The sequence below is a fragment of the Podarcis melisellensis genome (genome assembly GCF_964234715.1).
Source record: "Podarcis melisellensis genome assembly, chromosome: 10".
NCBI lineage: Eukaryota > Metazoa > Chordata > Lepidosauria > Squamata > Lacertidae > Podarcis > Podarcis melisellensis.
The window spans coordinates 31166319-31178619 of NC_138542.1; the positions used below are offsets into that span (position 1 = coordinate 31166319).

At 42.7% G+C, this 12301-nt stretch overlaps 1 protein-coding gene across 21 annotated transcripts in view; it reads right to left on the reverse strand.

Moving 5' to 3' along the window:
• Window positions 1-12301, reverse strand: part of GRIP1 (glutamate receptor interacting protein 1) — a 328693-nt gene that overhangs the window by 2563 nt on the left and 313829 nt on the right. For 14 of the 21 annotated variants that reach the window (XM_081927999.1, XM_081927983.1, XM_081928002.1 and 11 more), the window contains 5 exons: window positions 6903-7059; window positions 3674-3776; window positions 3476-3520; window positions 1456-1689; window positions 385-531 (listed from right to left, as the gene is read on the reverse strand). In XM_081927999.1, coding sequence (XP_081784125.1) covers window positions 385-531; window positions 1456-1689; window positions 3476-3520; window positions 3674-3776; window positions 6903-7059 — 686 coding nt within the window. The remainder of the gene's footprint in view (window positions 1-384; window positions 532-1455; window positions 1690-3475; window positions 3521-3673; window positions 3777-6902; window positions 7060-12301) is intronic. The other 7 variants (XM_081927998.1, XM_081927997.1, XM_081927996.1 and 4 more) reach the window with 1 other exon arrangement.

Below are 12301 nucleotides of genomic sequence, written 5' to 3' on the forward strand. Positions count from 1 at the left end.
ACCAAGGTTGCTTCATTCCCAAGGCTTATCAGTCGTCATAAGCAGGTTGAATCTATGGAAGTTTACTGGGAAGTAAGTTCCACTGTGTTCGACAGGACTTTGTGTCAAGTGAGTGAACCTAGGCTTGCAGCTTTTCAGCATTTGATGATTATTGTCTTTACGATATGTTGCCCTTAATTCATAGATCGATTGTGTGTGTGTCTTCCCTATCATTCAGTTCACAGTACACAATGAATGAGGGAGCTGAACTTAGCTGTGCAACTGAATTTCAAATACAGTTTCCACTACTGTGAATGCTGAACTTGACTGCAGAATGCTTTCTGTTCTACAAAAAAACCCATGCCCTTGATACGGCTTTTCTATGTTAATATGGTTCACTCTTACCTGGAGCAGTCTGTCATATGGCTTCAACCCTCCCACATCTCCAGGTCCAGCTGGCCGAATATTTTTAACATACACGCCTTTTTCCAATAAGGCATCGGAGACGCTGAACCCAAAGTCCTCCATATCTGAATCCTTGTACAAAGTTACCTGTAGGGAAGGGGAAAGCAAAGATAATCTGAGGTCTGCATTATAAAGATTATGGAAGCTCCATTCTGCTCCGTCTTTCCATCTCCCCTCCCCCCAAATAGTTAGCTGTAGTGTGTGGGTCCAGTCATGGACGACTCTGGGGTTGCAGCGCTCATCTCGCTTTATTGGCCGAGGGAGCTGGCATACAGCTTCCGGGTCATGTGGCCAGCATGACTAAGCTGCTTCTGGCGAACCAGAGCAGAGCACAGAAATGCCGTTTAATGCAAGAGTGGGGAACCTGTGCTCCCCCACCCCCAATGTTGTTGGATGCCAATTCTCACCAGCTCTAGCCAACATGTCTACCAATTCACAATGATGGTAGTTGCAGTCCCATTAGATCTAGAGAGCCACAGGCCCCCATCCCCGCCGTTTTATAGTCCCATGTTGCTATTGTCTTCTATTAACAAATATGCTTTTCTTCATCTCTCAAAGAAATGAGTAGCTCATTATATTGCTTTGTTGTCTAAACTCTGTATTATGGTCCAGTTTGGATGCTCGTCCTTCAGCTTAAGCTAAGTGAACCTTTCCCCTCGGTATCACCAACATGAAAGTTTGGGAAAGCTCTGCATTAGAGGGAGTACTGTCATCCAATTGGGATGCTCGAACTCAGGACGAAAGGGAGAAACATGCTAAGAGGAAGGCACGTTTTGGCAAACACCCACCGTGATCAACTCCTGCCTGGAAACCTATGTCCCCACTGTGGAAGGATGTGTGGATCAAAAAATGGCCGCCACAGTCACTTACAGACTCACTGTTAAGACCGCGTTCATGGAAGACGGTCTTACTCGGCCATGGGTGATCACCAAAGAAGAAGAAGAAGGCGGTCATCTGCTCTGTGCAAGATTACTGTCAGAAGGGGAGAAACCGGACGGTGCACCAACTCACCTTGTGTAACTCCACAGGAGTTGGTGACATAATTTCTTTCATCTCTTGCTTCATCTTCCGCAAAGCTACAGACTTTCTTCCCACATCTGAAGGCAACGTATTGCTACGGGTCGTCTGGCTGTAATGAGGCCTCGAAGTGCTTCGTTCCTGGAAGCTGGCTTGTCTCCCCAGGTGGCTGCGATGCTGCGGGTTGTCATGGTTCAGACTCATGGTGCTCCCTGACATAATGGTTGCCTGTAGCGTGAACAAAAAGTTTTTATCATACATGACATAGTAAAAAAACACCCAGAAGATGAGGCTGTAACTAAAGGCAGCAGCATCTATTCTGTTGTCTTGGCCAGAACACAAGTCACTTCAGAGAACAGCAAATGGCTGGAGGATAGATGGACAATTTGAGTGGGAGTCCTCTGAAAAATGTACTTGACGAAAAAGGTTGTTGGATGACATTTTTATCCAATCTGCGGGGGACGGGGCGAGTGACAGCTTCTATAATTGGTGAGTTACAATGGCTGGCCGTAGTCATGCTTGGCCACCAGAGGAACGAAAGTGGACTACAAAAATCTTTGCTGGCAAAAGTTCTTTACCCTAAAAGCTATTTTGTTATTTAAATTAATCCTGGCACATGCATAATTAGTTTATCCTAAATATAATGAATGCTACAATAGGCAGCATTTTTGCAGATCTGAGGTATTAGAACAAAGCAAGTCAACAAAAGCAGCAGCAATATCTTTGATGAGAACTCATGGGAAGGCTATTTAGCACAGGTTTGGGAAATTGGACTGGCAGGCCTACTTAGATCTGGCACTGGACCCAATTTGGCCTGCGAGGCTTTCTCCCATTTGCTGACGTCTTACGTGATGTCAAGACATGGCTCTAAAGGAGCAAACAGGAGCTCAAAGCAAGCTCCCAATTGTTCATGGGCAAGTGGGGCTCACTGACAGTGCCAGTCAGTTGATCAATACTGAAAAGTGAACTGCTTTGAGAGGGGTCCAAACAAGGTTGGATTGATGGGAAACAAGGGTCTTGTTTCTGCAATATAATTTTGCACAGCTGCTTCCTGCTAGCAGAGGTGCCAACGAGGCAGCTGAGCACAATTAGGGTAAGCAAATGTCCAATTCATTTTTCACCTTTTTTTTAAAAAAAAAGCAACAAAAACAACCCACCATGTCATCTTTAAAATGGGAAATTATCAACCTACTGAAACATTTGTTCCCGTTATCTATTTCCATATCCGTTTGCTGTGCTGTCAGGAAGGAGTCTGGCAAGAGAAGCCTGAGGTACCATGCCTTTAGACAGAGCTTTCCCTTACGTTCCTCCGAATGGCAATTAAACTCAGATCAGGTCCACATGAAAGTAAACAGACGTGCAATACGGAAGCCATTATTCTGAGGCTGCGCAATCCACTCGAGCTCCATGAGTTTTACCCAGCTATGCCATTCACATTCCTTGTGGTTGCTCAGGGACTTCAGTATGACATAAAAATGAAAATGAGACTCTGCCGGTTTTTGCAACGCAAGGAATTTAAAAGAACATAAAAGAAAATTTTTGAGGACTTGCCCTTTTGAAACGTTAAAACTGTTTTAAGTTATATTCATCTTTGGTGCAATTAAGGAACATGCAGGCAACTTTAAACAAAATAATTGTCTTTTTTTAAAAAAGTAAATCTCTAGGTGGGAAGTTAATGTGGAATTCATTGCAGTTGCCTTGGCTCATCAGGTGACTCCCGATTTTAAAACTTTTCGTTTATGTTCCCCTTAATTCAGATTCAGTTTTGTTGCAAGAGATATACATGCCAAGGAAACCTTGTGTAAAAAGCAGCTGGAAGAGAATGGGATGCGCTGCTGCCTAGGAAAAACAAGCCTGCAAACAGGCGCAGCCAGCAGTAGCACAGGAGAAGCTTTTGAACACATAACACGCTTGTATCATTTCAGCAGCAGTTCCATGAAAGAAAACAGCTTGATTAGGGGGGAATCAGGGGAAGCAGCTGCACAAGCAAAATATAAACATAAAGGGTAGGTACCAAGAGAGTCATGTTTCTCAAACACAGACGCCTGTCAGCCTTGTCCTGTGGAAAGGGGGGTTAAAGCTTTAAAATGAATTTGTGAGATTAATGCAAACTTAGAAAAAAAAATAGAGGGGGGAAAACAAAAAAAATGAGTGTTAATTGAAAAAGAAATTGGTATATTGTGACGGGATTAAGATTTATTTATTTTTCTACCTCTAATTCCCTCAGAATTCCTGACTGTCCACAAGTCTCCAAGTCCTCCAGTGCTTGAGACCAGAAATTTTCCTCCTGGTCAGTCTCGGGGGCACCTGCAAAGCTGGATTCATAGAGAAAGGTTTGCTTAAGTGGCAAAGGCAACACGGCAGTGTACTTCACAGGAATGGTTTACAGCAACAAAACCAGACTTAAGGGTGAGCATGGGCAGGAAGCAAGCAAACTTAGGGCTGTGGAGAAGGAGCGCGATTACTGACGCACAACACGGGGGCTTAATTAACCCGAGAATTTACAAGTGGTCTGTAAATAAAACTTCACACAAACCCCGGCCTACTTTTATTGCAGCAATCTTCATGGCTAATTCATGCTTAGGAGCTGCTATGAATGGTGAGGTTGCACATGCAGGCACATTTGTGAGGGAAAGGAAGATGCAAGATTAATGGTTCGCGTAAACTAAACTGGAAGAAACAGCACAGCCTCTCGCTCCTTACAATTATCAGTGACGACTGGAATTGCCACTCCCACACTTAAGATAGATCTCCAAATTCACCTAATGCAGATTTAGTGTGCAATCCCACACTCACTGGTTCAGTGGCTGAGGGGTATTAGGATAAGGCAGGGGGGTTCTTCTGAAGTCCAGATCCACTGCCTTAGCTGAAAAAAATGCCTCCATGTGCAAAGGCTCCTATGCTCTGCTGCAGAAGTAGAGTTTATGCATCTCCATAAATAGAATGGAGTTGTGTTGGTGTGTAGGTGATTCTGTAGCAACGGCTACAAACATTCGGGAAATCTATCCAAGGACAGGATCTGGCACAAGCAATTTCCCTCCTACTGACAAGTGGGAGAAGGGAAAAGGCAGGAAAGAGATTGCTCCCTTTTCTGTTTTCTCCTTGCCTTCCCAGAACTGGGAAAGGTTTGGTTGATTTGGAACAACTGCTGGCAAATCAGGGACAGAGCTTAGGGCCTGCAGATTCCCAGCCACAGGATTGCTCAGTCCCCCCCAATATCTGTAAAATATTTACATTAGAAACGTGCAGTCTCCCCACCCATCACCATTGGGGATCAATCCATATTTGATCACCATTCCTTCAATCCACATTTTAAGATGTACTAGCTAGAACCTAGGCCCAGATTTGCCCAAGACGTGCATTAGCCAACCACTAGATTAGCACATGGACTTTTCTTGGCATGTGGCTGCTGGGGTAAGTATGCCTCTGCTTTGGATCCAACCTACCACTCGCCAAAGTTGCTGTCAGTCTAACAACATGGCGGCACCCTATGGTTCTCCAAACCAAGCAGAAACTAGATGAATGCTTAGAAATCTCAGGCCATGCAGAGAGACTGGCTGCGTGTGGAGGGAAAAATTAGTATCCATTTCTGGATGCATGTGTGGGAATCATTAACTCAGAAAATAAGCTTCTGATTGACTTGGCATCAGCTGGAGGAACAGATGTGTGGGTTTTAGTGCTATTTACCCCAGGTTTTGGATCAGGTTCAGTTGCAACTGAGCATCTTCATTATCAGCAGAGACAAACTAGGGCACCTTCCTTTAGGTTTATCATGGATTCATGAGTCCAAAGTGATAAAAAAACAGTGCAGCAAGTCGTTTCCCACGAGGACACTGGAGATAATGGTTTGGGACAGTGTGTGTGTGTTTTGGCGGGGAGGGCAGAGGAATTATTCAAGTCACGCTGTAATCGCTAGTAACACTTTCAATGTGTTCTCTGAGACTATTGATTAGACTGTAGGTCAGCTGGAGAAACTAGCAATAATGCTGCCTGTCTGAGGGTTACAGCAAAACTCTTCTAAGGCCAGCAGTGTCAGGCAATTCTCTGAAGTACGGCAAGTAAACTGGGAACCAGAGCACAGAAGTTCTATTGATTTTTTTAACACAAACTATGTGTGACAGTGACGCAAGTGGTGCTGTGGGTTAAACCACAGAGCCTAGGACTTGCTGATCAAAAGGTCAGCAGTTTGAATCCCTGCCACGGGGTGAGCTCCTGTTGTTCAGTCCCTGCTCCTGCCCACCTAGCAGTTCAAAAGCACGTCAAAGTGCAAGTAGATATATAGGTACCACTCCAGTGGGAAGGTAAACGGCGAAGCAGCTTGGTCATGCTGGCCACATGACCCGGAAGCTGTATGCCAGCTCCCTCAGCCAGTAAAGCGAGATGAGCGCCCCAACCCCAGAGTTGGCCACAACTGGACCTAATGACAGTGGTAAACCCCATGTTCTTCAAAGTGGGTCTGCACAGGGGATAGGGTGCAATTTAAAGAGCCAGTGGGGTGAGTGGGTGAGGAATGCCGAACCCTCTTCCCCAGTGCTTTTCTCCTAGGTGGGCTTACATCTCAGTTAGGCTCTATGCTGGAAGTGAACCTAACTGGGAGCAAAATCCCTGGTGGAGGATTTGGGGTTCAGCACTCACACTCATGTGTCCCCTTAGCCCTTTAAGTTGCACCCAACCCACTTGAAAAGTGGGTCTGTTGCCCCATTCATCTATAAAAACGGATCTGTTGCCATCACCTGTGCTTTGGGCAAATTCTTCTCCATGCCTTTTGCTTACTCTGCAAAATAAGGGGTCAAGCCATTGACTTATTCTGTCTTGGTTAGACACAATGTTTCCTGGCCAGAGCCTCCCCAAGATGGGTGAAGCCTTGACAAGAATTGCATTGTCATTGGTAACATTTCAGAAGGGGAGATCACACCAGATGGTTGGGCTCTAAGGGGCTGCTTCATCCCCTTGTCCCACATGGCTCCCCTTTCTTAAAGGGGCACCATGGCTACTGACCATGTGGAAATTGCAACCACAGTACACATAGATAATGAAGAACCAGTCCCTACAAAGATTCGTGTGTACGAAACTACATTTATGTCAAATGCTGATGTGCGTGGAACAAGATTAAGGAAATGAAAGACTCTTACAACATTCAAAGGATGGGGGTGGGGAAGGACCTATTTTCAGTTTAATTGTTGCATTAACAAGAACCAATGATCTATCCTTTTATGCATAGAATTTCACCGAGTGCACATGTATTGCTTTCAGCATCATAACCTTTCATGAATGTCACTAACCTAACCTAATAAATCTCATGCAGCATGAACTGTAAATATCTCAGTAGTGAGAGGATAAACTGGCAACTGGTGTTTTGAGCTCAGGCAAGTGGTGTATGTATTCACAAAGAACATTGCTGCTGCTGCAAAGATAAATTGAGTAACAGGCGTAAAACATACCTGCTTGCGACTGGTTTATCCCATTCATCATCACTTAGCCCTGTGTTGTGGAAGGGGTTGGTTCGGGGCCTGTTGGGAGGGGATAAACTGCTCCTTTGTTTTGGACTCCTCCATTCAAATGTGTTGAAGTTGTATCCTGAAGCCTGATAATTGGGACCTAAAATATTAACCATATTTGTAAAACCGTGATGCTTTAAACAAAGAAAATATTTTATAACACTACATTGCACCCCTAATAACACAATATGTTTTAACCTATTTCATTGTTCTTCCAGCAATTCTGTGAGCTAAAGCCATCCTTGTTCCCATTTCATGCATGTGGAGCTGAGGCCATGAGAGTTGCTCAGAATTATCTAGGAAACAGACTGATTTGAACCAACACCCAATTCTTCACTCATTCTCAAAAGTGTAGCTCACCTGGCCTTCTCAATCTGTGATAAAGAAATGACCTGACATACATGATATCAAAGAACTCGTAGCAGAGTAATTATAACAAAGAAACGAGGCAGAGTCTGGGAATGCAGCATGTCACACAACAAACTCTCTGTACGAGCTTAAAAGAAAGTTTCTATAAATATATTTTGGTGGTACCAAACACCAACGCCCCTTCTTTGCACATGTTATTCTTCGTTGGAGATGTAAAGCAACCAATGCCGACATATTACATTTTTTGGTGATGTCCTAAAATACTGATATTTTGGCACTCCATTATAAATGAAATGAAATTGATAACAGGGTGCAGACTTCCATTTCATCCATTAGCAGTCTTGTGGACACAGAATAGGTAATATTTCTCTAGGCATTCATGTGAAGGGCAGATAAGGAGCAGCCCCTTCTCTCTAGCTGCTGCTTGCAGTGTTCTGGCTCAATAGTAGTATCCCATTTTGCTGGGCTAGGGAACAGATAAGAGGGAAGCATCTCTGCTAAAGTAGCCTTGCACTACCATCACAGGTTCTCACACACAGTAAAAACATGCTGTGGTGTGCAAGCTTCTACACCCAGCTACGGAATGAGTGGTTGGTAGGATGGGGATCCTGAAAAGCAGAGAATACTGCAGAATTGGGAGTATGTAAAGACCATAGATAATATGGGGGGAAATATATAGGCCATATCACTATCATGTTAAGTAAGGCAAGCAAAACAAAGGTCACCTAAACTGTACTTGCACTACAGATTACAGTGGTACCTCGGGTTGCAGATGCTTCAGGTTACAGACTCCACTAACCCAGAAATAGTACCTTGGGTTAAGAACTTTGCTTCAGGGTGAGAACAGAATTCGTGCTCCGGCGGCATGGCAGCAGCAGCAGGAGGCCCCAGTAACTAAAGTGGTAGCAGGAGGCCCCATTAGCTTACCTCAGGTTAAGAACAGTTTCAGGTTACGAACGGACCTCTGGAATGAATTAAGTTCTTAACCAGAGGTACCACTGTACTGGGAACATGGTTATCAGGTTATCCTGTTTAGCAAGTATTATCTCCATTAGGAAAAGATGTGGACTGAATCTGAACTGGAAAAGTTGGACAGAAACCAGCCAATACTTCCAAACTGAAATGGAAACAGCAAGGTGAAAAACCAAGGGCATCTTTTTATAATGGCTCTTATAAGCTGTGAGATAAAATAATGAGCTGTCTTGAAAACTATCATCTTCCTATGCTAATGACTTGCCAGTGTAAGCACTTCCATCTTTACACAACTTTGGCCATAGACAAAATACCTGAGAGGATCTGTGCACATTATATTCTCAGGGCAGTTTAACTAAAAGCAAAGACTGCAGAACAGAGGATTCCCATTTGTATGTGGTGGAGGGGAACTGCTGTACTAAAGTAACTCATTCAAGCTGTCGGCTTGATGCAATGTTAAATACTTAATGAGAAAAATAGAAGATCAGTATAGAAAGGGTTGTAAAGCCATCTAGTGCAGCACAAGGCAGGAACTATCCATCAACTTGGCTGCTCGCAGATTTGACTATTCCCCACTCATACTTCAACCTCAAACTACACATTTCCCAATTTTTAGGTGAGTCTGTAGTGATATGTGGAGCGAATGATACCTCACCCTTTCCCCAAAACTGGTGCACAAGGTGGCTTGCAACACAGCATACAATATAAACAGCTATATAAAATATAATACAAAGCAGAATACAATCATACCTCCATTATAAAAAAACAGCACTAAATTCTGACCTGTATCAACACCATTAGGTTCCAAAGGACTGGACAAATAAATAAGTTTCCACCTGTCTAAATATATGAAAATGGCTATATACCAGGCTTCCTCAACCTCAGCCCTCCAGATGTTTTTGGCCTACAACTCCCATGATCCCTAGCTAGCAGGACCAGTGGTCAGGGATGATGGGAATTGTAGTCTCAAAACATCTGGAGGGCCAAGGTTGAGGAAGCCTGCTATATACCAAGTATCTCAATAAAGGAAGGCTGCAGAAATTCATGGATCTGCACAAACCAAAATGGGGTTCTCATAAAATCTCTTTACTTTATTGCTAGGGTAGTTGCTAATTTCAGATGCAAGATCCAAGATGCATAGCTCCAGTTCAGTGCAATGGAAATTGTCACCACCATGGACATTGGACCACATTAAACGGTCTGATTTGGAGTGGCCCCTGTGAAACAATCCTATTGTTTCATAGGGGGCCACTCCAAATCAGACCATTTCACAATGCATGAAGGTAGTTTCTACCAAGTGGTACCGGCTTCAGTCACGTAGTTTATGACATCGTTAATAGCTCACTTACTCCTTTTGGGAGGGGTAAAAGAAGAAGGCCAACACTAACAAAGTCAATCAGACTACATAGGCTGAAATTATGTACATAATTTCCCAACAGATGCAGCTAGTTTCACCAATATATAGTATGATGTTATTTATGGTGACAGAAAAGAGTTGGGGCGATGGGATAGCACTTGCTTAAAGGCCCCAGCAGTTGCCCAAAAGACTGACAGTTTTGGAAATGACACACTTTTCTAAGATGTGTAGATATCAACACATTTCGTACCTTATGACATGGCATGAGTTCTTTGAAATTAGCTCTTGGGTAGTCATTTTGAGATAAACAAAAACTCTCCCCTCCTCAATCTTTTTTTATCTAATGATTTATCAGGGCAGGTGATATAAAAATACTTAATAGTTGCCCCCTCGCCCATGCACAACCTTATACTTGAACTACTGAATTGAGTTGAATTTCTATTATCCAGGCTTGTACACTCCCCTCCCCTGACCTGAACCAAAATGTCTACTGCCGCCCATGATGGGTTGCTGACCATTCCTGGAGATTTTACAGAACTATTTTCGTTTAATAAAATATTCACAGCTCAATATTTCATTAGTTTTTCAGACAGATGAACAAATGGGTCTGCAGGGATTGTGTGTGATTCATGTGCTGTTTACTGTCGTGCAAACTAAATGATGGCTGCATGCTGAGACTTGCCTTCCTCAGAAGGGATGTGGAATGACAGCAGAACAGTGAGTTCTGGCTCACAAATAAAAGTAAATCAAATTGTTGCTCTTAAACATTAAAAATATAGCAACATTTTATATTGGTAGAATTCAAAGGAAAGACTAACTACACAACGTCTAGCAAAAATGAAATTGCTAAATATTTTTTTTTTACAACTGGGAATTTTTCCTGACATGAAATCAGATACCCAACATTACATACGATGTTTCATTCTACTACTGCTGTTAAAGAATAGCTTTAGTTGCTTGTTCTGAGCTTCAAAGTATTCGTATTTGACTTCCAAGCTCTTTTGCCCCTGCCCTGTTTTAACAATGTTTAAGGAGGAAACTTGAGCATTTTTCTTTCTTGCTAGGATAAAATGGATTCCAAAGGAACTTTGCAAAAGAGAAAATGACAGTTGCTTCCATTGTCAAGCTACGCAATAAATGAAAGATCATTACTGAAAGTGCCCAACATTAGTTCACCCATATGCAAACAACAAAGAAAGAATTATTGCATTTCCTATTACAGAAGATAAACATTGCACAGCAGCTGATTTGGTCATCCACTCCACTAGAAGTCTATATAGACTAACATTATGATTCCCATAGTGACAAATCAGATCTTTCCAGACGTAAAGCATGAAGCAAACAATCTATCCCACTATCTAACCCAGCAATTTCTCCATCTCCTGAAGAGCTACAATGATTCCATTGAGCTATTGTGGCCAATGGCCACAGATAGACCTATCTTCCACAAATACCCCTTTAAAGCCATGTAAGGTAATGACCAATGCAACATCTTGTGGCAATACATTCTGTAAACTATTTAATATGGAATATGTATGTTGCTTTTACTACTGCTAGTTGACCTTCTCACTGAGTAATCCACCATAACCTCAGTATCCTTTTCCTAGATGGTCACAACTAGTTGAGCATGAATGTGAAGTTTGGAGTGTGTGTCCTTTTGCCCTGATGTGCATCATTCTGCGCTTACATATATTGAAACTTATTTGCTGCTGTGTTGGAGAGATCTGTTTGGAACTCTTCACAGCCTGCCATGCATGTGTCTCAAAACACATGGAGAAGCAGAAGGGGGTTAATGCAGACACAGCGACAGCAATTCTCATGAGCTTGGTGGCTCAGATGTCTTGGTGTGCAGGTATGTTTCTATGATCTTCATATGATCATGTGGCCAAGAACAAGTTGCATCTTCTTGTGCAGCAGAGAGTTACTGGGTGAGTGGGTCCAAAAATACTTCTGAAGGAATGTGCAAAATGTGTAAGGGAAGGAGAATATTTATCTTTGAAACAATGACTTCCAATGATATTCCAATGTAAAATACGATTTTTTAGAAGTCCTCATTTTTCCAACCCAGGATGTTTATAAAAACCTGCACTTCCAGGGCTCCAAGTTTTACCCTGAGATTTAAATGACAGTGCTTAAAATAAAGGTGAAATACTAAAAAACAAGCACGGATCTTTGAAGAGGTAAAAGAAAATCCATTCTGGCTCTTCCTCCCCTCCCTTCAAAACCTTTCCTAAAACCAGTTATTATTCTGAAAGCCCTCTGACATCTTAATGTCAAGGGATGAAGGAGAAACAAAAGGGTAACAAATCACTGAATAATCTCTTTATGCTCCCCCTTTGGCAGTTTACAATAAATCTTTACCATAGCCAGCTTAAAAATCACAATGAATGCACCTCAGATGTTCAAATTAATGAACACCTTCAATGTGTTCTGCATCTTTTATTAATCTAAGCTTGAAGGATAAACCCATTTAGCTGTGGATGAGCTATGGACTGGCTATTCAGACATCAGTAAAACTAGCAGAAGGCTGTTAGTATATTGATATATGCTTTATAACCTGTCACAGTGTCGTGAAAGAGTGAGACCAAGGTTAGCTGAATGCAAGAGGCAGCAGAGTGTGCTAAAGGGCGCTGTCTTAATGAGA